At 39.7% G+C, this 25878-nt stretch overlaps 1 protein-coding gene across 1 annotated transcript in view; it reads left to right on the top strand.

The window, feature by feature from the left end:
- Window positions 1-25878, top strand: part of EGFL6 (EGF like domain multiple 6) — a 44144-nt gene that overhangs the window by 15071 nt on the left and 3195 nt on the right. The window contains exons 5-9 of the mRNA XM_050891485.1: window positions 657-776; window positions 3849-3983; window positions 5744-5866; window positions 13869-14198; window positions 23890-23970. Coding sequence (XP_050747442.1) covers window positions 657-776; window positions 3849-3983; window positions 5744-5866; window positions 13869-14198; window positions 23890-23970 — 789 coding nt within the window. The remainder of the gene's footprint in view (window positions 1-656; window positions 777-3848; window positions 3984-5743; window positions 5867-13868; window positions 14199-23889; window positions 23971-25878) is intronic.

The raw sequence follows: 25878 nt of genomic DNA on the forward strand, positions 1-25878 counted from the left end.
ACTTAATACATTTCTCCTACTTCTAGTCTCGCATAGTCTGTCGCTCAGACAGGATCTAGACCCCTACATTTCTATTTAGAGGCTAATCAAAATCATCTGCAATAATTCAGACTCTTAACCAACCTATGGTGACCAAGACTTGTGTTCTGGCTAGTGCCTTGTTAGATTCAGATATCTGTTCCATAAAGGGTCAAAGTAAAGGCCAGTTTCTAAGTCCATCAGGCTAAATAGTTTTTAAAATCAAATTCTATACTAGAAGCATATTTAATGGTAAGCAATCAAAACATTTCACTACTGAATAGCAGTTTTCGGTAAGGTAAAACTGTTTCAATGGAAAATGTAAAAAACACCTTTTTTCTACTTTGAGCAGTTCTGTCTCTGAATCTAAAAGCTAGTAGTAAGAAGTCACAGAACTGGGATAGGAGAAAAAAGGAGTAAGGGCAGACAAGGAAAGAACAAAGTGAAGGGAAGTATAAGATCTATCTCATGGACTCCTGAATTGTTAATGTGTTAATGTATAAACAGCTTGATTTATGATGAATGGAATTTTGTTGTTCTGATTAATTTTCTGCGTTCATCCAGATCTAACTTGATTTTAAGTGTATGATCCCAGCCTAGAATTTTGGTCTTTTTGTTATTTTAAATACTGTTTTCAGTTTCTAGGACATGTGCCATGGTGAATTGCCAATACGGATGTGAAGAAGTCAAAGGGGAGGTGCAGTGTCTTTGTCCATCAGGTGGCCTTCAGCTGGGACCAAACGGAAGGACGTGCATTGGTATGGTTAAAGTGCTCACTCTCAGCTTCTTTTCCATAAGATCACAAAAAACTTAAGATTCTGGGGAAAGGTTAAGAAGTAGTTAGCCCTCCTCACTGGCTTGAATAATGCTTATTACTCGCAATGTGATGTAGAGTTTGCATGCTTTTTTTTATAACTGTTCTTGTAATATTGGCCATGTAATTCTTTGGGCAAGTCCCATCCCCAATAAATAATTGAATGTTTTGACATGATTTGGAGTCATTAACAGATTCAGTTTCTCCCTGTTGCTATAAGGCTGTTAAATACAGTGCTTTGCCTGCAGGAAGCTGTCCTACTGACATAATGCATTATAGATTTGGGCGTTGTGTTTGGATGGGGTTTTCTTTTATTGTGATGACCCACAATACAAACTTGTGGATTTTTCTCCAGAAGCCTCAGCATCACTTTACCTGGGAGTTTCCTGTGATGAAGAAAGCATTGCTTATAACACTTGGTACTGTTCTGTGATACTGTTTTACGTTGTCATCTGACAAAGCAGTGCTACAGCATTATAATCCAATGCTGAAATTGTGCCCATTTTAGTATTGAAGCTAAATGAGCTCCTTTCAAAACCCAATAAATGTGAAACAAACCCTCCAAAGCAGGGACCACTCCAACAACTAGAGAAGAAGGGGCAGCGAAGTGTATGTCAGGGAGTAGCAGGAGCAGGGCAACCATCTCTAGGTGTCCCTGCTTGAGCAGGGGGGTTGGACCAGATGACCTCCAGAGGTCCCTTCCAACCTCAACCATCCTTTGATTCTGTGAAAAAACTTTTTGCAACAAGTGCTATTTACTAAAATGTCTTTAGCAACATACCTAATAATATTGATGAATTGACATATTTTACATTCTTTCTGTCACAATGGTGCAAGTCCTTCAGATCATAAAGGGCAGCTTGGACATGATACCTTGCAGGCAAAGAAGAATACAGTAGCTAATCCGTTTCAGATGCTGCTTACCAATACATACTGGTTGAATTATTTCTACAGCTTAAAGAAAGTTTTAGATGTTGAGAGGTTTAACATTCAAACATAAGAAAATTAATTTTAGCTCCAATGGCCAAAACAATATTATGCTTAACATTTCAAACAAAAGATTAAATAAATGCATCAACCAAGAGATACTGCTGTGTAGAAGGACAGTTACTATATGAATTGTTCTCTTTAACACACAACTGTAATATCAAGTCACATATGAAGGTTGTATGGCCTGGGACTACTTTATCACTTTTAGGAGCTATCAAATAAACCCATATGGATACTTGGCTTAACTTCCAAACTATAAAGACTCCAACATGAGAATGGTATTTTTTTCTTTCAAATGAAATGAGTTTGTAATTGGAACTGTCCTGCTTTGATTAATCAGCAAACTCTCGGACTACCACCAGTCACAGTTAACATTTGTTTGAAATATTTAAGAGCTATGTGAAGGCAAACATTGTAGACATATGTATTTAAATACAACAGGCAAGATGAGTGGTTCTCTTAAATCTCTTATTGAATTATTCAGGCAACTATTTTTATTCTTTTGTATTGAGTTTCATTTTTATTTACCTTGCCTGCTCAAATGGATTTGGAAGAATGCTGATACATATGATAGAAGGTAAAACAGACAAAAAGGTAGGTCCAGTGGTTGGAAATATCAGATCCCTTCTTTCTGCATGACTTGTGGTATGTCATCAGTTCTCCATCTCTAAAATGAGATAGCATCTTCCTGCTGTATAGTATAATAGATGCTTAATATATTATAAGATACTCTAATACTCTGGTATTAGTCACAGAAACACTATAAACAGATAAGCATTTGAAGATCCCTGGCTATTAGTCTTAGCTTAATTCTCCTAAGAAGCTGCATTATTCCTGGACCTGCAGAGCAGCACATTGATGTGCTTCACTTTTCGTCTTCTACGTGTGCACAGGTGAAGGAAAAAAATAACAACTATAGATCAAAATTTTTAATTAAACCTAAACCTGTTGTTTCTAAGAGTACAGTGAGTCTTCAGAGTTCACTGCAGACATAAGCTTCATGCTAGGATTGAGTGCAGCAGGCTTGTCCTTTAGCTTGTGACAGACCCTGGTCCTGGCAGAGGCATGGGGAAGTGAGAACCTGGAGAGATCTGGGAATGTCCTGGAGGCTTGGGAACGGAGGCTCTCATCAGAAATATGTAGCATGGGCAGAAAGAGGGATTTTGACTACAGGTTTGTTTAAATATTTTTCTGCTGTTGTCCACTTCCCTTTGATCACCTAAGCACTGTAAAAGAATGGTAGAAATGATAAAAAGACTGACTGTGGTGTCCAGCAGCACTTCACAGCAGTTCTAAGCTGTAAAGGGCAGCAGCGTGGCACGATGAATTACGTGCAAAGTCACTGCTATGTGCTGAAATGTGACAGGGAAGGACAAATTCAAAATATCATAATTGGCACTACTTTTAATTTGACGTTACAACAAAACAAATAAAATGAGTAACATTTAATTATAGTGGTTGTTGAATAATGTTCTTAAGCTCCTCCCATAGCAAGCTTGCTCCTTCCTCTCCAAAATGTCTGTCCCTGTCATCTACCTTGCTGGGCAGACCGCTCGCAGTCTGGAAACTCTCTCCCCGCTCTGTCTTAACTTAGCCCAGCAGGGGGGGTGCAGAGATTCAGTAGAAGAGCTGCTGCTGCTCTTGGTTTCCTGCTTCTGGGGCTTTCTCTTAAACTGTTCCCTGACATTTCCTTTCTCAGGGAAATAATGGGATCTGTGGAGTTCCTCCTGACCCTGCTCCATAACCTGAGGGCAAACAATTGTCCCCAGTGGGGAGAATCCCCACTGCCAGTTACCTTAGCTTTTACCATGCCAGGTCTCAAAATCTTCCATAAAGTTAGTTCACATTTTGCTGCTTCATTCATATGACCACAGGCAAAAGCCATCCCCAAGTGTGAAATCATAGGACTTATTAAACAACTTGTGATAAGCCAAGACCAAACCATTCCTGTGCAAATCCCGACTAGTTCTTGCTTTCCCATTTTACCTTCTCATGGATCTGACCAGCATCTCTTCTCCTGCTTTAGACATTGATGAATGCTCCACTGGCAAAGCTGTCTGCTCTTACAACCGCAGATGCGTCAACACGTTTGGAAGCTACTACTGCAAGTGCCAGCTTGGTTATGAACTGAAATATGTCAGTGGCCGTTATGACTGTGTAGGTAAGATTTAGCCCATGAATTTTCCTTCTTTGTTCTTTTTCATTCTCACACCGTGCATCTTTCCTGTCATTGCCTGAAGCATGTTGGCCTAGTCTGGGGATACTGCCTCAGAATATGGATAAAAGATGTCACACTAAGAATATTCTTGATGGCACTTTGAATTTTTTCTCTGGTTTTCTCTGTGGCCTTATGAAAAACCTACTCACTGGCACTTGCAAATTAAATTGCCTCATTGTACCAAGTCAAGATGTGCGAGGGCTTGTAGTAAGTTAGCAACAGTTGACTACAAAGAAGTGCTACTTCTGGTGCAGGTTTAGTTAAAGAGCCATTTTTTGTCCTCTTGGCTTTCAACCTGTGATGAACAAGCCGTCCCACAATCTTTTTCTTCTTTTTTTGTGTCATTAATGAGGAACGTGAATCAAGTGCCTTCATGACTGTAAAAACAGTTGTTTGGATGGACAGTAGAGAACTTTAAAAAAAAAGTATGAAAATAGTAGGTTTTGATTACTTTTCAGGTCTCTCTTGCATGCCTAAGCTTCTCCCAAACAAAAATAAATACAGGCAAAAAGTTATCTTGACATGCCCAGGTGTTAAAACAAGTGTCGAAACACCTTTACTCCTGTTTCAATCCATTAGCTGAATGGTGGAAGAACAGCAAAGTATAAGTTACTGCAGCAGGCACTGCAGCAGTATTGTTCAAGCAGTTGACTACACGAGGACCTGGAAGAGTTGGAACTACTACAAGAAGTGCACATAAAAGAGAATTCATGGGTTTTGTTTACATTTGCTTGGTATTGGGAGTTAGCGGTGAGAGGGAGATCGTAAGGCAGGTTTTGGAGACTCAAGTTTGCATTTCTTGTTGTATGCAAACGCTGAGAGTCTTAAAGTGGAAAAAACACTTTTTCATACAATATGTGTGCATGGGGGGAAAAACTGGAGAGGTCTCAGTAGTCAGGATTTTATCTGCAAACCTGAATCTCACTCTCAGACATACCATATTTTTGAGCCAGTCTTCCTGCTACTTGTCTCCTAGCTGACTTACATTATGAGAGGACCTGTCAGCTGCTAAAAATGAAGCAATCTGGATAAAACGCAAGTGGTGCAAAAATTTGTGCACCAACTTGGGTCCCTCACGTGGGAGAAATCAGAAACATCTTTGTGATGTAGCAAAATAAGGGAAAAGGAGAACAAAATCAGTTACTTTTGATGCCTGTACATTTTGCTGTCAGTTGAACGTAGTATTTTCTACTGAATTTTTTCCTGATCATACTTTTTTCATACAACATCATATGTATGCTGGAATGTTAGAGGTAGATAGAAGATCTCAACATCTTGACATGCTCAGTGTTACTTTCCATTGCATTTCTTCTAGAGTGAATGAAAGAATGACAAAGATTTGGTGAATTGTTTTTTAATTGATGTCACACATTCTCTTGGTGCCTTTTGCATTTTGTTAATAGAAGAGTGTCTACAACCTGCAGTTTGAATCCTGTTCTCAGTCAGAAAATCACTACGTTCACTTTGTCTTTACTGGGAGGCTCTACATTTTCCATGGATGCGTATGCCAGTAGTTGTGCAGTTGGAGCTGACGTTAAGCATTCTCTCCTAGTGTGAATTCTTCTGCCTCTGATGGTCTCTGGACCATCTTGGTCTAACACTAGTGCTTACAATACGTGGAAACAGATGGCCGGCACAAACAGGCTGTCATGAAGCTTGGGTTTCAACGCAGTTTTCACTGAAGCATTTATATCTTTCCCTAGATGTAAATGAATGTGTGACAAATACACACAGGTGTAACCTCCATGCAGAGTGCCTCAACACCGAAGGATCCTTCAAGTGCAAATGTAAACAGGGCTACCGAGGAAGTGGATACGACTGTGCTGGTGAGTACCATTGGATGTCAGGAATAGTGCTATATCGTTTTTCGCCAATAATTGATGGTTATAAGGCCTTTTCTAGGAAACAACATGCTGAATAGTGCTGCAATACCAACCAAGCAAGACCTCTCCACAAAATAATATATGGATTATACGAGTCATTGCATAGTTAATACAAGTGTTATTTGTTCAAATTCATTTTGCCTATGAGTCCCCAAGTCTCATAGTATCAATAGGAATTGCAAGTAGAACAGAGAAGAGAATTTGTCCTGAAGAAACAGGGAAAATAGCTTTAAAAATAGCTGTGTTGAACTCCCACGGCTAGCCCATTGGAGGGCTGTGCAGTCCCTTCCAGAAGAGTTTCAGGCTAACTTAGCAAAAAGTGAGAGAAGGGAGGAAAGCTGTGACTTCTGTCCTAAACTATTTTCACTTATAATTTTGCCTTTGTTTGTCTATTGAATATTGAAGACCCCCTATAATGATGTCATTGCCCGGTTCTAACTGAATATGACCCTCCAAGAAGAAAGAAAGAAAGGCTGTTCTTGTCTTTATATTTAAAATGAACCTTTTAATTTACCTTTATTAAACCTGGCAGAGGTTTCTCCTGCAACATCATTAGAGATGTTTTCCTCAGGAGGACATCTGAGTCCTGCTCAAGTTTTTTGAATAAAAGACGTTGTGAAAACATTTTAAAAGTTCTTGTCTATAGCAGATGAAGTCTACATAATACATAAACCTTTTTTCCTGGGTCTTTTTCAAGTAATCCTTGATCAGATATGTATTATGATTGTATTTCATGGTCACAGATGTTCTATGAGTCTCTCTATTACTCATGTTCCTACTACCATTATAATAGTAATTGAAACCTCCAATATCGCACCGATAAGTTAAACTTTCGTTAAGTTTCTACTTCCAGCAAAAAATGTTGACCTTTAATGAGAAAACCTAAACACACAAAAACCTGACTGGTACTGAAAGGTTTGATTTGGACACAGATTGCCACAGCAGAGCTGTTAAGAAGGTTCTTCATGCTCAAATTCAATGTTATGACCCAGTTTCCTTGCTAGACCACATCCCTTGTGACATGTCACTGCAGCTTACTGCAACGGAAGGATACAATGGGGCTTGAGACCTGACTGAATATCAAAGCAAACTGACATGACACATCTTGATATCTGTTCTGTTTTAACAGAATGTACCACAGATGAAATGTTAAACAAATACATCTCTGAGCAAAAAGGTCTGGGGTTTTTTTGTTGTTGCTGTTTACTTTTTAATGAGAAGCTGAAAATTTCAAAGGAAAATCTCCTTTTGACCAAGTCTACATACAAAATATTCTTTCCTCAAGCAGAAACAATTCAACAGGAATGCTTGCTTACATATGAACAAAGGAAATATTTTAGCTTGTGGAGAGACTATGACACATATTTTAATGTCTAGCCCTGTAAAAAAGTCAGTGCCGAAGACAGATGATTTCTGTCTTCTCACTGGTGTTTCAATTAAATTGTTTGTTCTCTCTCTGCATACTTCCTCATGTTATATTTCCAATTACTGAAGTCCATTAGTTGTTTAGAAGAGGAAGGAGCTCTGCATTCATAAACTTAGTTGAACATACTAAATGGAAAAGAGATTTAATGCAAGAGAGGATAGAGGAATAACACACAGTAATGAGAGAAATCAGAGCTATAGGCAGAAGGTCAAAAGGCAAGGGTCTAGCTAGAAAGATGTATACAACAATAGAGGGGAAAAAAATACAGAGTCAGTGGTAGGTAAAACCTGAAAAGCAGTGGTGCTAAAAAGAGATTGGTTTCTCTGGTGGCAATTCCTACACAGACACCTTTTTTTAAAGGGAAGAGGAGGAGGTTCTTTTAACCTTGAATGTTTCAATAGTTGATTTTTACTGCAATCCTCAAAAAAGTCTGATCAGTGTAACTGGGGCAGGACATGCGTTTTGCTATGGGGGAAAATGTTTTTTCAAACAGTGACACAAACACCAATTAGATGTACCAGCCTACATTGAAACGCTAAGTGTTCTCCATGTCATACGGCAACTATGGAAAAACTTTGGCTTCAGTAAAGTTTTGCTATTGGGTTTAATAGGATGAGAACACCATCCTGGGAATTTGGGGGCTGGAGGCTGCGGCTTCACATTTCTTTCGGTGGCAGCAGCCGCAGCTCCTGCAGCCCATCCCAGCTCCCAACAGATGGGCCTGGGGTTGTGCTGCAGCTAAACAAATACGTCCTCAGTACTCCACATAATTCCCACAGGGTGGGAATCCCGTTTTCACAGAGAAGCATTAATTCTTTATAGCAATTGTCTCTAGTATATAACAAACTGGCTACCATGGCAGCAGTATTAGCTTTTTATAACAAATGAAAAACATTTTAATATATAGCTTAATTTTCAGAGTATGAAATGAGAGTAACTAAGCACATTGTCTATAATGAAACTTCTATCGCTACATCTCCTCATGCTACCAAATAACCTAATAAGTGAGGTAATGTAAAATTCACCTTTGCGCAGAAGGTGGGGAAATTCTTTGATTTAATTTGTATATCAATATACTAACTTAGGAGAAAGCTGCTGAAACATCAGGCTGCAAACAGTGCTGCTTGTATGGATACGACCTATGATTGTTCAGGCACCCTTTTGCCATTCAACACTCCTATATGCATGAAACGTTGGAGGCTGTTTCTGAACTGTCTCTAGCACACATTTCATTTGAGAATCTATAGAGATGTTACGTTTCAAATGCTCCCTAAAAGGGTCCTAGCCATTTCCACATCTGGCCTCTATCGTGCTGCAATCTGTTGCTGTTCTCAGGTTCATGTGTTCCCTGATTTCCTATTGTGCATTGAAAAACCACATTTCCCTCACCACATGCTTCTATGTGTATTTCAGCTTTTATTTAAGAATAGAGTCTCACAAGGTTCCATAAGCAATTAAGATTCCTGGGGGGAAAATGAACCTATTTTTGATTCACTTCTTTGGTAGGAAACTACAAAATAACAGGAAAAAGCAGTGCTAACTTAAAGCCTACAATCTTGAGGCGTCACTCTAAGGAGCTCAACAATGACACTCTTGTTATTGCCTGGCCGGAGGCAGAGGTTACTATTCTTCATTATGCTTTGCTAGATATCTAAATGGCAGTACAAAGTCATGCCAACTCTCTCTGTGCCTCTTGTATTTCTTATGTTCCTTTTTTGCTCACAGCATAACCCCTAAATCCCATATATGATTTTGCTTTCTTATTAACTTGCCAGTCCTGAGAAAAGTTGAGTTTGACATAATAAAATTTCAAAGCTTAAAAAGCGATTCTGGTCATATCACTGGTGAGATTCTTACAATTCAATACAGTATGGAGCCAAATACTGCTGTCATCCTTTAATGAATAATACTTAGGCTTTTGTCATCCCACATTTCCTACTGGAAGCATTGCTGGCATCTATTAAGCACAGTCCAGCGTGATGAACTTGCCCTGACTTCTCAAACCATCTTTCCCTAAATAAGATGGTAAGAATTTTAGAAATGAAACAGACTAGGACTATATATTGGTAGATGATATTCCATGGTGCTTAAAAGAGAATAATAGTCTAGAATCTGTGTTTTAACCTATCTGTGAAAGCTTTCAGACTCTCTTAAGACTACCTAAAAGAGTTGAGAACTTTTAGAATGATTTCTGAAACTGTCCTGCTGATCTAATCTTTACTCACATCTACAGACTCCCCCTAAACGTGATAAATGGTTATCTGTAACCCTCATGCCTCTCCAACTTTTATATACAGAAGCTACAAAGGGAGCTACAAAAGGATTTGTAAGCCAATCTCCTAGGCTTGTCTCTCATCAGGTTTTTAAATATATTGCTAGGTGTGAAGGTGGAAGCAGTGCGGTGCCTGCTGGAGTGCAGAGCAAGCTGTCTCCTATTGCAGCCCCCTTACGTTCAGAGCCCCAGCCAGTGCCGGCTGCGGTCACAGGTGTGTGGGAGGAAAATGGATCACTCTCTGTCCCTCTCCTGTATCATCCCCTGAGTATTTCCCTTTACACAATGCAGCACAGAGACAGGGGGTTGGAATCTGCTCTCTCTATATTTTTTCCAACTCAACTTTCACAGCTTGGTCATTAGACATCCTACACCAAGCCGTTTCTGTGGTCTTACAACCATGTACAGCAACTGATGACCGAAAAGATTTACTTTTAGCCCTCAGCCACCATTTGCCTTTGTTTTTCCACCTCTTGCTTTAATTCTGTCTAATTCAAAGAAACAAAATACCTTTGAAAGCTGAGATATTTTCATACTAAGGCAATAAACACAAACTGTGTAAGAGCAGGAGGCGTTAATCTACATACTTCCTGATGGAAGGTACATAAAGAAGAGCTGGGATGAAATGCACTACATTTCTTTTCACTTTCCAAAATTCTCTATGCAGTCACGTGGATGGATAAATGCACAAATGTTTGTGAGCAACACCTGTGCATTTATATACATGTCTTGGGGCGAAGGGTCCTGAAAAATCACTGCCTCAGCGGTAGCACCCCGGATTGCCAGAGAAGGTGAGCTGTTCATTCAGGCAAGTGAATTCAACAGAACAGACTGAGTTTAAGGTGGACTATCCTTACACTGCATTATTCCTCCTGCAGTTTATGGGTAGACATAAAAAGCTGGCTACTCTAAAGCTGAATGCAGATTAGAAGGATACTAGTGATATACCCTAAAATATGCTTGGTGTCTAGTCCCTCTTTGTCCCCATAAGCATGCAGATTTTCATATTGCAGCAGCAAACTGGAGTCTGCAAGCGCTTGGGGATTTATACACTTTCATCCCCCTATTTTTGTCACTCCTGTCAGTTGATTTTCTGCAGTGCTTAGGTTTGCACATACAAGGAGATTGGTTTTCTGACACCACAGAAGTTATTATGTTGAGCTGTAAGAATTTTTCATTTCACTAGGAAGACTTCAAAGCAGAAACTAAAAGCAGATGTTCAGGTTTGCTGAGCCGTCAGTCCTGGCTTGAAAATCTCCGTAGCCTCTTTATTAACAGCCTGAAGTTTCTTGTTACTGATTGTCAAGAGGAAATTTGTTTGGAATGAAGCTTTCCTGTTAATTTTTATTGCTGCATTCTGAGTTTAGACCCAGAGAACTTAACATCCTTCATGACATCATCCTCCAGAGGACAGGCTCACTTAGTGGAGTATTAGTAAAGAGTTTATTTGCAAGTATCTGACAAGCAAGGCTACAAGTTTTATCCAAAGGCAAAGAAAAACAAAATCCTCAATTTTGATTTATTCTTTTATTGGCATCCGTTTACTTTATACCTCCAACTGCAGCCTCAAAAAACCTGAATGTTCCAGTGAGCACACCAAGAGAGTCTGATTCTGTTCCTGGGATACTAAATAGTATGTAGTTGCATTTGCCGTAAATAAGATGTGACAAATTCACAGTGATAGGATTGTATTTTCCAGGAGTGAATATAAATTCAGGGAACTTTCCCCTTTTCCTACTAGACTTCGGTTCTATTTTATTAAGTGGTGTTTTTTTCTTCTGCTATGTTTCTATGAAAAGAAACACACAGAAAAAAGTACTACCCAAGGTTACAAGTCCAGTCCATCTATCCCAAAATACTACTATAAAGTTTTTATTATTACAAAGTGAGGAGCAAAACAGGAACATATTGTTGCCCTGATAATGCAATCACCAGACAGCAAAAGCAGAGGGAAATACAAATAGCTGACTCCCCCCACATTTGCAATCCAAAAAGACTGTAGGCACTGCAGCATCCATACTGATTGAGAATCAAAGATGGGTGCAGTATATAAGGCTATTCTGACCCATTGGTGGAAATAGTCTCCACCTATGGAAGAGCTTTTGTACAGCACACTGGAACTGCTCAGCTCTCATTATTTCCTAGCTACTTCACATTTAGGACTCGAACTGCAGAAGGCTGTCAGTAGCTTATGACATGGTTTTATTATCCGACTTACCAGTCCTTCTTCCTCACCCACACAGATTCAGGCTGTGGCCAACACTAGAGGCTGATATGTAATTGCATACTGACTGGTCATCTCATAGCAGTCATGAAATCCTGAGTTGAATCAAAAGCCTCATTGTCTCAAGCCTCAAAGTCCATTGCCATGGACTTTAAACCCCAAGTACACTCTCTTCCTCAGTAGCTCTGGTACTATGACAGGTAGGGACTTGGTTAACTCTAGTGGGATCCTTATGGTGGGATGGGATTCTCTCATAAACTAGAACTCCTCAGATTTATGTCTTCTCTAAAACTTGCATATTTGTCACACAAACCCTTCCAGACCTAGTTTTGGCACAGTGGTGTTCCTCAACTGATGTTGAGCAGCAACTGATGTTGCTGATAAAAAGCAACACCTGCAGTATTGCCATAATTTCTCCTTTGAATTTGCTTTGTACTGTACACATACCTTGAACAAACTGATCCGAAGTAGTCCTGGCTTTAACTCTCAGTTACGATTTGGCCATCAGCACAAAGAGCCATCAGTCTTTGTCAGATGACAGAAGAGTACATCTGGAAGGGACTAAAAAAGATCAGTTAGTCTGTTCTTTTGCTTTGAGGCAGATCATATCCAGCATATTAATGACAGATGGTAGCCTAACAATTTTTTTGAAATTCTAGTGATACAGTTCAAATAATCTAAAAGTGGCTTGCTCCTGTGTTTTACTGTCCTATAGCAAGGATACTAAGCAAGTTTTTCATAATATGTAACTAAAATCTCTCCTCATTTCATGTAAACTGATAATTTTCCTATCTTAAGAGAACATGGAGAACAGCTGGCCAACACACTGTCTCAGAGGAGCCCTTTGTGCTGCTACTGGGTCCCACCGCTGGTGGAAAATCAATCCTGCGTCCCCACATGCCTAGAAATGCATCTTCAAATGGGTTGCTATGAAAAATGTCCCCCATTCAAGCATCCAAACATAGTTTGACGATTGTAGAGAGAAAAAAATTGAATTTTAAAAGAAATAAAAGGCGTGTGTCTTGAAACTCAATACACTGACAAGGCAAGCATGATTTGAAAATCAGAGCTGCCATGTAAATGTAACAATGTCCTCTTACCAATGAATGTTTTGAAGTTTTTGCCTGGATATAGAGGATATTTGACTTCATTATACTTCATAATAGGGAAAACCCCAAATTCAGATTTTTTTCTTTTGTTTTACAGATTTGAACAATCTCGATTGACTTTTACCCCGCTCTTAAGTTTTTCACTTCTGGCAGCCTTTGTGTTTCTGAGCAGAATCCAAAGTTGCAAGACACTACAAGGCTGGTTATCATTTTAGTATTTTGTAGCCAAGAGGAATCATAAAACAGTAAAAATCTCAGGAAATTTTAATTTATGTTCTAGTTCACCTTGGACTTGCAAGAAGATAATAATTTGGCATTCTTGGATGCATCTCTGAATTTTGGGGGTTTACCCCTTAGAATTAAATATCCCTTAAAGCTAAATGAAATGTGATGGAGCAGCTTGATGTATCTCCTCTCAAAATACACTCCATTTCAGTGGCTTTCAGCCTGTCATGCATGGAAAGTTAGGCCAGAGAAGTTCACAAAAGCTAGCTAAGAAAAATGCTCATTGCTAGTAGGCTGACATTTGTTATGCAGGGAATCACACCTCCATGGACAATTTTTAGTAGTCCACAAATTGAAGAAGGATAATTTTTTTTTTTACCCAAGCTCCAGTGTAAAAATAATTAATGTAAGGGGGCTCTATGGCCCGTGTTACACAGAAGTCCAAATGAGGTTATGACAGAGCGTCGCTTTGGTCTTTTCACTGTAACTCAGAGGGTTGTCTATACAACAGAGCTAAACACGTGCACGCGTATTCTGTTCTGTGCAGACCTGAACTTATATCTCATAGTAGAGAATTTGGCTGTATGGGTCTCTGGACATTGTAAAGGACACCATGGTGCCATTTATAAATGTTGTCATTGCTAAATGATTCCTTGGATGAATATTTAATATTTTCTTCTTGGTTCTAGTTATCCCTGAAAAGTCAGTGAAGGAAATTGCAAGAATCCCTGGAACAGCTAAGGACACAATTAAGAAACTTCTTGCACATAAAAACAGTGTGAAAAAGCATGAAACAATCAAGAATGCAATCCCAGAAGCAGCCGTGACACCGTCTTCTAAGACCCACTTGCAGTTACTGGACTATGAAGGTGGTATTGATCTTGGTGGGAGCTACAGTGAGGAAGAGAAAGAAACTGAAGTTACTGCAGAAGAGGAGGCAGAAGAGTCAGACGAAGAGGAGAAGGAAGATTTTGAGAATCAAATTGACCATGAGCAAAGCCTTAGAGGAGATGTCTTTTGTAAGTTTCTTCATTTTTTTAAAAATCTGGTTTCAATGTAAAAATAGATATAAACCCTAACAAAACCATCATGAAACATTACAGCCATTTTATCAGTTTACTTGTAGAGAATTAAAGGCAACCTAACATACCTATTGGTGAGACTAAAGGTACCGAAATTCCCTTTTAGGGGAATCTGTCTGCAGTCAATGTGAGCAGAGAGGGAGTGCACCATCCTGACAGGTGCTCTGCAGGCTTTGCTTTCAGAGCAGCTTAGACATAGCACATGGCTTCTCCCCATTTTCTTCACAGAGGCCCCACAAAACAAGGGGTTTTCATAATTTGAGACGATAATTAGCTTTGATTCGTGAGAGGCATACTCATCATCCTAAGTAGTGTGCATTGTTCAGAGGAAAAACAGACTTTGATGTCCTTGTGTTTCAAATAATATAGACCATACAATAGACACCACTGTTGTTCATGTCATTCCCAACAGAAAAATAACTACATGAATCACAGAGGGGTTTTTAATCCCTTTTGTTTAAATGTGAGAGTTTATCTGAATGGACACTCTCAAATTTAAAGTATTTGATAGTATTTGAGCAGGACTCTTGCTTATTTTCTGACATTAGTCATTTATCAGGAAGATTGACATAGGTTTCCTCAGTCTGCTTTCAGGTGTTTCCTTCCAACTATTATCTTGTATGCTATGCAATTCCTTGCTGTGTTCTTTGAAGTTTTCAAATGCATTTTAATTGGTTTTTTGTATATCTAGCTTAGTCAAACATTCTTGAAGGTAGTGGCAAAAACATGTAATATGAAAAATACACCCTGCTAATAGTTTATTCATGATACTTTCTCTTTTCCAATCTATAGAAAAATAATAAATACTATCCCACAGTAATTAAAATTATGCACCTGGCCAGCCTGTGGAAATGGGCTGAAAGGAACATTATGAAGTTCAACAAAAGCAAATGCAAAGGGAGAGAAAAGCCTCGTGCAACACTACAGACATGGGGTGACTGCTTAGGAAGAAGCTTTGCAGAAAAGGGAAGTGATTCTTCCCCTCTATTTGGCACTTGTGAGACCACATCTGAGGTGCTGTGTCCAGTTTTGGGCTCTCCATTACAAAACAGATGAGGACATACTGGCATGAGTCTAGCAGTACTCCGCCAAGGTCAGGGGCCTGGAGAACATGGTATATGAGGCGAGGCTGAGAGTAACTCTTTTTTTCACCCTTAAGAGGAGAAGGCTAAGGGGAGATCTTATAGGTGTCTTCAACTATCTAATGGAAGGTTATAGGGAAGGCACAACCAGACTCTTCTTGAAAATATACAGCAATAGGACAAGAAGTAATGAATACAAGTTGGAACAAAAAAAAATTCTGATTAGATATAAGGAAAAGAATATTTTACCATGAAGGTGGACAAAAATTTGTACAGGTATGCAGAGAGGTGGTGAAATATCCATCCTTGGAGATATTCATAATATGACTGAGCTGGGCCTTGAGCAACACCCTGATCAGGAGGTCAGACTAGGTGACCTACAGATGTCCCTTCCAACCTACATGATTCTATGATTCATGCTATACTTTCAACTGAGCGTTTCAAAGCAGTTTAGAAAATAGTGGTATCCAGTGTGTGTAGACCTGTATCCTGGAAGATGCTTAGATGCCTCTCTGGTCCTGTAAGCACATAAGTTCACAATTCAGGAATCAGTGATATTTCCAAAATACCAAAACAGCTGCCACCTAGCCACATGCAAAAATACACTTCTGCATGTCAGCTTTTAACCGGACCAAATGGTGAAAAGTTTCTGGCTGTCGGTGCCATGCCTCCAAAGTTGACGATCCTGTGCTCAGAATGCCACTCTCCCTCTGGCCAGCCACACCAAATTTGTTACCTAAGCCTCAGCCTATCTCTTTACTCATCCTTTCACTCCTGACAAGCTTATGTCACTTCTTATCCATCTTCTAAGGATCCCCTCATAAATCACTTACCTAAAGGAGGTAGCAGGTGCAGGAGCTGAAGCCAAATTGGGATTGAAGTTTTCACTGGATGGCAAGCTACCCTTGGGGTTCAGCCTTACCACGCTGGTACTGCCAAATGCATTTAAGAGACTCAGATGAAAGGATTAAGTGACTTGCCTCTGTTCTCTCACAAGAAGCAATAAACCCCCGGTCTTCTGATGGCCAGTCTCATACTTTTACAATTAGAGAATTCTGTTTCACACGCATTTCCACTAAAATACTAGCCTAAAGAAGGACATAACTCTTCCCAGTCATGCTAATTAATCCAAAGATGGCCATAATTTTGCAGGAAGTATGGAGAAAGCGAGCAGAAGACAGTTGCAATATATATGGCAACTTTTGTTAGAACTAGGTTTTCAGGTACTCAAGCTTCTTCATGAAGGTAAGTTGATGGGGAGCTTGCATGTGCCAAGAGAATGGTGTGGATTGACCAGCACTGGTAGTACCAGATATGTTCAGCTAAATGTGGTTAGACTGGGAAGGACTCAAAAAGATTAACTAATTAACTGCAAAATGCTAGTGGAACCTGAAGGGATATTTACCCTCGACAAGAGTGTGCTTCCCCGTAGTTGTGATTTCTGTAGGAGCAAAAGCTTTTTTTCCAAACCGAATTGCAAGAATATTGCTGGTCTAGCACTTTTAGGGGCATAGTACTAATAGGTTCTGTTCATAGTTACTGTAAAAAATAAATTAAATATTTATAAGTAATACTGTTATTAGTTATAGATACATTTTTTCAAAATTCTGTGCCATAGAGGACTGTGGGCTTTTCTGCTTCCTCAATTGTGAGGAAGACTGTTAGAGTTGTGAGGCAGCCTGTTAGAAAAAAAAAACTACCCAAGTCAGTCCTCCTACCCCTCTCTGCCTTTCTGGCATGGATGGATGGATGGATGGATGGATGGATGGATGGATTGAGGGAGGTAGCTGAGACATCTCAACAGGTTTCTTCCGAAACCTGCTTGGACAGGTCAGGAAGGATTGCCAGAAACAGTGCCCCTAGAGCAGGGTCACCATCTTTTTTGGTTCAAAGGACATAGGGCTCTGCTCTCTATACCTGGTGATACAAGGGGAACATGCTTTCCTGTACTGGGCTACGTGACCTGATGCAATCGCAAGGGGTGGATCATGTAACCTTCCTGTTGAGTACTCGGTGCTATGCTATTTGGAATGCGTTCATTTCCCAGATTTCAGTTTGAGTGAGGGCACACAGGGAAAATCCTTTGTCCATAGGAAAAGCCAAATAATATACAAGAAATTTTTGTCATGATGTTTGGTGAGGTTCTTTTTCAAGGACTTTCTCAACCAAACCAGGACATTTGAACACCATATACCTGGGTAGGCAGAAACTACTTGTCTCTACAAAATTGCCACTACAACTGACAGCAGTGACAATGAATATTATTGCTTGAAAATATTAAAGCACTGTGTTTTATCTGAATTTTTGCCTATGTTGTCTTTATTCCAGTCACATTTGGCTGGAATTTTCCATTATTAATATAAGGGATTTATATGCTGAACATGCTAGAGAGATTTTATTTTGCCAGGCGATACTGGCAGAAGGTTGGTGTGCTTCTTGGTACAGGGATACTGGTATGCCCAAGATGTAGTTTCATTAAGTATGTGAACTCTGTATTATTTATGGCTTTCTTGTTTGATACCAACTATGTATAGGACCTAAGGCATTGTGCCATTTGCATTTTTCTTTCAGGAGGGGTTGCATATGTTAACTGTGTTTCCTTTCCTTTTAAATTTCCATATGCTATACTTGATCCTTCTTATTATAAAAATCCAGTCATGATTTAGGCACTTAATTGCTTGAACATTTGGCTTTGAAAACACTTTCATTTTTAATGATATTAAATGATCCTTTGGAGTACATGATTAGCTCAAATTTACAGCTCATAAATTTACACATCAGTTTTTTTCCTCCTCTGCTTATGTCTATTCAGCAGTGATTCCTTTACTACCACATTAAGTTCCCCCATATAATCCCCTCAAGTATTCACATAGCATCTGCCTTTTGTATTATTAATATTTGTATTGTTTGTCTTCCAGGAAGAGTAGATAATTAGGAAAAATGGATAGGTCACACTTTTCAGAGATATCTTTTTAAAGATAGCAAAGTGAAGCCCCCAACATTTAAGAAATGTCAAAATTAAAAATTCATCTGTGAAAACTTAAATTTTTCTTATTTTATTTTTATACCTTATGATACAGTCTGTAATGACTTTAAATGACTATTCTCCATGGGATCCTTACCTCGTTCAGTGTGAAGGAAGGACCTGTCCTGCTGTGAAAGGTGCAGTTTAATAAATAGGACTCTGTCCTATTGATTGCAAAAATTACAGATGTATAGAAAACGAGAGTAAACCGAAGTATTGGAAAGCTCCTTACTGTGTGAGAAATGTCCTTTCTGTACATGGAAGAAGACACAGAGAGGTGGACCAAAGTGCTTGGTTATATAAGCAATGACTCTACAGAGGCTACAGTCAAGCTAGAGGTGAATTTATAGTGCACAACCTTAATTCTGTCATTTTCTAACGTTTCAGTGCTTTTCGTGTACCATTCGTAATCCAGAATGGTATTGCCAACTGCAACTAAATTCCATATTCTGTACTTTATCAGTTTATGAAACTCATACCGTGCTTAAAACACTCCCATAGTATCATGTAGCCAGCTATGTTAATCACAGAGCCCCTTCCTTTGGTAGCACCAAGAATGATAAAGAGGTTTTGGTTTTCTGGTTTATTTGGCAACACTAAAAGTGGACTGTTTCCCTTATGGGTTCTAGGCTCTTAATTCTGAACAAGAGCACTGTCTCAATAAATCAGGATGTTTGCTCTTAATCTTATTCTTTTCTGATAATTAGACCACTGTGTGAGTGAATAATGCTCAGACCACAGCTCAGTCCACAGCAATAGATAAAAGGCTCAAAAGACGTCAGACATCTGGCAAATGTAATTCTTTCAGAGGAGGATGTGGTAGCAGAGATGTGGCATATTGCTTTGAGTCCGACATAGTGATATACAGTATATATAGGAAGCTAGTCTTCATTTTACTACCTCTTATATTCTGCTTGATTTTTTTACAGTGCCCACTCTGGTTTTCTGGGGTTTTTTTATGGGCTTTGAACATCAGAGAGCAGTGTTAGAAAGACAGTGAGTACCATTTTTGTGAGAGTTCCCACATGCTGCAGTTTCAGACACTTTAGAATTCTACGTATTAGAATTACCAACAGTGAGTTACTCTTCCCAAATTTTGTGTGTTATTTTTACATTTAGACTAACTAGACTACCTAGGCAAAACCAGGCATAGGTATTTTCCAGGGGAGAGAAAAATCAAACAGCCATAACAAGAAATAAAAATATACCACATTGCCCACAACTAGCACGCTTAAATACATGAGTGCTTATATTCTGCTATATATCTGTTCTTCCAGTATAGCTGCCTCAGCAAGAACTCAATGTGATGCCACAGATGATTTATAAGAAATACAGTCCCACTACAGGAAAAAAAAAGGAATTAAAGCTTTAAGGATAGCACATGCATTACTGCAGACAAATAGAAAATTACTTCCAAGCTATTAACCAAGCCATATTTTTTCAGACAAAAATGTAATTTCCAAATGCTCTATAAGTGATTTTATATACAGCAGTTGGCAAAGCAGAGAGGTGAAACCAAGTGCACATAAAGGAAAATCTGTCAGTTTTCAGTAAGCTCCTTTAGCACCACAGGGTCACTTACCAGTCACTTACCAGTGCTTTTGTACTGTTTCTGAAGGGTCCCCATAAAACAGTGCTCCACAGACCTATTCTACTGAGCTTCTGCTTGTTGGGTTTGGGGTTTCCGCTTCTTTTTTTTTTTTTTTTTTAAACTTTGAACCTTTTAATATTGCAGCTTAGTCCAAGCAGCGCTTTTCCAGATGTGCTCCTGAAGCTTCCTATTGCTTTCGTGATCTCATTGACCTTTATTTGACTTGTAGACTGACTTGAGGGTCTATCTGTGTGGTACTTTTCAGACGGACCTGAGTCACTCCAGTTGTGCTCCAAGCAAGCTAGGTGCAAGCCAGCTCCAAACAACAAGTCATGCAGTCATTGGTGCAACTGGCAGACCAGTGCTAACAAACCTGTTTGACAGGCTGGGTGAATTGGTGTCTGCCTGCACTTCCAGGAGGACACTGCTGTGCACTGTATGAAAGGATGTGCTTGAACCTAACTAGCTCTTTTGTTTTATCTTTTAGTGGCAGTCTGTTATCTTTCTTTACTTAGCTATCTAAAGGTCCCTGGACAGGGGGATGGCTAGGAGGTGGCTCTCAAACCTCATCTATTTTGTTATGCGCAGCGCTCTCTGTAAGCCTGGTGTTTTTAAAGTGGAATTCTAGTTTCATGTATAAATTTGTTTCTAAATCCCCTTCATGGCACTCTATCTAGGCATGTTTATACTAGAACAATGTCTCAATGCTTCTTTTCAGCACTACATTCTCATTTTCTGAGGTTATTGCTGAGAAGCGTTTCCACGATTGCAGACATCCTCAGTAGTTTCAGAGTTGTTTTATGTGAGTCCTATTATTTTTTAGGGAAGTACTTTCAGCCAGATAGAGCTGGCTGGGGCTGTTCTATTTTGCAGAAAGTCTCCTTCCTTGCTGCAGTTCCTGATATATAATACAATTGACAAACTGCACCTAACATGACTCAAAGAGATTCCTCCTCCTCAGAACAGGGGCAATACTCAGATATATGTCACAGACAGCAACACTGAATTTCTTGCAGATGCAAGAACCTGTGTCAGCAACAAGGTGACTGTTCTCAGGACCAGAATGTCACCAATTTACTTACGCTCAGCTCATCACAGACGTTCATAGACACAACTCCTATGGAAATTGGTGGTACTTAGTTACATAGGTACCTCTGAAGACCTGGGCATTGGTTCTCTCTGCCACTAATTCCTGCTCATAAGATCAACCCATCTTACCTCATGAGAGTATCATGATGACATCAACGGTTAAGAATGTGTGGCACCATGATACAAAGGGTTTTATATGTAGAGATTATATAGTAGCTAGTGCCGCAGATAAGTAGATGGGTGGGCACCAGCAGTACTGAAAGAAGGATAGACTCTGCTGTGCCCAAAGTGGGACGTAAGTGAGCTTTTGTTGGTGAGAGTATGTTCTTAGGGAACATGAGACGAGGCCTGCCTTTCTGCAAGCACCAATTGACAGCAGAAGAGCTGAGAAGAGCAATCCTGACTCCTGCATAGTGCTTAGGAGGGGGTAAACTTTGCATCCTGGCTATGTCCAGTGATGATCTGATGTAAAATGTAGGCACATTCCAAGAAGTAACGTTTCTTGGAAACCTTTCTGTAAGCTGAAGCTTACAGTTTCTCATAATATGCAGCTGATATCTTTCAGTAAGCGGAGAACCTCAGTGTAATGCCTGACACTCAAAACAAAAATAGATTTGGATACCAAATTTGGCTCTTTTTATGAGCATGACAGTCCTTCACTTCGAGCATCTGCAGCACACAGCTACACCTGCACGTATATCCCTCAAGTGAATTCAAGTGTAATTCAAGAACTCAATAAATAAATCACTCTGGCAGCTGTTGTCTTCTGTTAAATCACTCCACTCGTTCCAGAACTGATCATATTTTAATAGCTCTCTTCATTTTGGCAAGGGTTTTCACAGCCTGAGCCTCTTTCACTAAGTACGAGGCCAAGTTTATGGCATGACAGTAAACTTAACACCTAATCTCTCTGTGCCTGTTCCTAAATGTGTATATGTAGACATATATTAATTTGGAGAAAGATATATTAATCCTTGCCTTAAGTAAGAATATTATCCAGGTGATTTAAGCAATGGTCTGGGTGAGGGGAAGGCTGCAAGGGCAACAAGAGAGGACACGCTCCTGGCAATTCATCAGAAAGCTCATAAGATTGCATGAGTCTCCTTTTCTCGGCTCAATTCTGCACCTCTGGAAGTGCCTCCAGGGCCTCTTTGTTAGTGTGTGTTTTCTCTGGTGTACACACAGAGCAATTTTTGACAGTTTTGAAGGAGAAGAAAGGTTAAGTAGATGGCATAGTCTTTATGGTGCTAGGAGGCTCTGGATTGCAGTGGGTGGGTTGTAAGTATATTCTTAAAATTAAGTATATGTTTACGACTGTGAATATGTTGGAGTATTTCAATGGAAAGCCCTGGCTCAGTGGAACTCATGGGAACAAACTCCTCTCTGAACAAATGTGTGTGCATGTGGAAGTAATGACTTTTAAAATATTTGGCATTTGCGACTTTCTAATAGCATGTATGATACAATGCTGAGTAGGGAAAAGTAATTTCCATTTCCATAGCTCCTATCATCCGGCACTGTTCAGGAAGTCTGAGCTTTTCTTAGCACTGCTGCCCATGTGGCGTGGCTGAAAAGTGAACTTCAGTCTGTCAGGCTTTCCACTAACACCTTCTGTAAACAGTAATCCAGAAGATCCTCACTCCTCTAAAATGGCACATTTAAGCTCCTGTTTTCATAGGTGCGTATGTATATATCATAGGTATCATCTGCATATGTGTTTCCAAAGGATAGAATCTTCTGCCAGTGAAAGCAGATCTTCTCCTTATCTCATGTGTGATTAGTTACTTACACAGGCTCTGCACAAAGAAGTTGAGACTACAATTTTTTTTTAGTGAGTGCACTTCTCTATTAATCACTTAAAATAGTACAAAAGAAGCTTAATCACAGAACTTTTTAAAAATCCTTAGAGTTTTTTAGAGTATTACTTAGAGTAAATAAGAGTTTGCAAGCTTCTATATCTTAGTAGCTCGTCAGACAGGAGAGGTTTTGCCTTGGTCTCTGAGGCTGCTGCTGAAAAATAGTGTTTCCTGAATAACTACTTCCTTTACACCAGTATCTTAGAGAATGCACCAACATTCATTGACTGTGCTGCTGTACCGACTCTTCCAGTTTGGCACAAGACACGTCAACCTATTTTTACAAAAGAATTTGTGCAGGGGTTTCCACCAGGGCTGGTTATCAAAACATCAGGCTGTGCTTGCCAGCTGTTGCAGGGAGGGTGAGGAAGCAGTAGGGCAGTCGCTGCACCCTTCCTTCCCAACAGACAGCAGAGCTGATCAGGTTTGCAGAACATGCACCCCAGCAGAGAGTATGGCTTCAGAAGAATAATTTCCTGGGGCTTCTGTTACAGCAGCACCAGCTATCACTTACCTGAATACAGAGCTGTGGGCCTTTGATCCTCCAATGTTTATGGCTTTTACAAAGTCTCTGACATTGCCCATTTTTTGAGGCTGCTGTTGGCAAAGTGCTGCCAAGCCATTGAGTCGTTGTCTTTGCTATCTGGTAGAGTTCAGGTATTTCGATCATTAGTTGAAGTCTTGTAGCAAGAAAGCAGATCACCATGCCAAAGAAAGATCTTGTTCACCATTTTATGACCTTGTGAATCTTGTAGCTCCGTTGCCCACAGCTTAGAAGGCACAGTGCTGTGGAAAACAGCAATTTAAACAAAGTTTTAAAATTCAGAGTTAGTATCTAACTGGGGTTAGGAATGTGAGTTTGGTGGTGGAGTGGAAAACACATACATTGGGTTATTTAAATAAATGATGGCAACTGGTATAAAGGAATAAAGTTCCATTTTCTGTTCTCGTGATGACTCAGCACTTGACAAGTTGTTTTCCCTAGTTCCTAAGGTGAAAGAAGCAGCTGCCTTCAGCCCTCTCCTGGCACAGAGGAAAGTTCCAGTGTCGAGACCAGAGCAAGAAGGTAGATTATTTTTATTCTACAGTATTTATTTCCCTGTGTATTGTGTGTTTTCATGACAACCTATATTAGCCAAGCCAGAACCAGTTTAAAAGCTTTTAACATAAAACAAAGGTTTGGTGAGCACGTTAGAGACAGTATCTGGCCAAACCATTCTGCCAGTTCCAATGTGAGAAGCTGGTTTTGTGTCCTTTTCAAAACATACTTTAACTGTTTATAAGCCATGTATAGAAAGTTCCCCCGCATTGAAACTTGACTTGCAATTGAATTTCACTTGATTTATTTCATAGTCATGAAAAAATAAAGTCATTTCTATCGTCTATAAAATGAAGCCATGTTAGAAGAGTGTTGCATAGCATGCAACAATATGCCAATGTCCTTCAGCCATATTCTCTTGGTTTTTCTCCTGGTCCTCTGTCCGAAGTCAATAGGAGTTCCCCCTGAACAAGACTGAATAAATATTTACCCTGAATCTTAAATAGCCTGGCTATGAATTTATGATAGTTCCCAATTCATCAGTAAGTCCTGTGGGTATCAGAGTGAGATGATACTACCTGTTCTTTCTCACATTAAAAAATTGTTGCAAAATCAGTCAGGGGAGCATACAAGGTCCAAGACCTGTCAATTTATGTACACAGTTTAAGCTTCTGCCATGCCTTAGGAAAGTGCTTCACGCACTTTCAAACAGAAAACTTCACTGCCTGTTGGGAACTGTAACAGACTGCAGCGTAGCTCTGGTCGAAGCAGAGCATAAAGGGAGATCAAAGGGCACTCCCCCCCTCTCCTGATGGGAAACAGTTTCCCTGTCACGGACAGAATCATGAGCTGACTATAAGGACCTGCTTATGAGAGCCACGGAAAAAGCAGAATCCAAAAGGGGGGACTGAGAGATCGTACTGAGCTGATGCATTTACAGGGCAGCAGCACCCTCCTGGGGAGTTACCAGCCAAGTGGGCAGGGGCTGAAATGCTGGTATTGGCTGTAGCTGAGATTATTTTTAGGACAAGGTGGGTTTCACCCCAAAACAATCCACAAATGCTTCCAAATCTTAAAGAAAACAAACCAAACCAAAACAGACAGTTTTGTTGGCTGACATTAATGGTAAGATACTGGTGTTTTTCCAATTCAGAAAGCAGTAGTCTCAGAAACAATGGATTTACACAGTAAAGCTCTCTAAATGCCATGTACTGCACTTCTCTGTCTCATGATAAAATACTTGAAAAGAACAAGAAGGATGCTTCTTTCTGAGGAAATTCAGATGGCTGACGTGTTATTCTTAACCTGATCTGTCATGCTTGCATTGCACAGTGTTTCTTTCTGTATGTATGTAATGCTTTTCATCTGCACAGTCACAAAGGCTGTGGTGTGCTCTGGGTGACACCCTTTTTCAGTGTGCTCTAAAGGTCAACTGATTTGGGCTATTCCCAGCTCCACATAGTATGAGTATCAAGTGCTGACGTAAAGGATTCCTCTCATGGGAGGCCAGCTTCTCTCTTTCAATGGATAGAACTGGAGCTTGAGCATCTCAGCTGATTACAACTACAGCAGTGTAACAAATGGAGAGAGGAATGCTCTAAAGTTGGCAGATCCCAAACCATTTATGATGCTAGAGTTCCAAACTAACACCTCCAACTATACCTGGCGATCAGCAGGCACTCAGTATATAGAAGTCACAGCATATAAACTCATTTGCAGATGGGAGATTGGCAGTAAAAAGACACAACAGATTTTCCTGTGAGTTAAAGAAAGAATTACTACATAAATTCTAATGTTTTGCTTTTTTTGCAATTTAATCCAGGTCAACACTATCTGAACTGAGATTGTAGATAATTTTAGAATGACCTATACATTAATAACTGGATGAATAAAGAGCAAATTATTTTTATCAGTACTTATGATATAGTGCTCCTC

Source organism: Gymnogyps californianus, chromosome 1 (genome assembly GCF_018139145.2).
Source record: "Gymnogyps californianus isolate 813 chromosome 1, ASM1813914v2, whole genome shotgun sequence".
Lineage (NCBI taxonomy): Eukaryota > Metazoa > Chordata > Aves > Accipitriformes > Cathartidae > Gymnogyps > Gymnogyps californianus.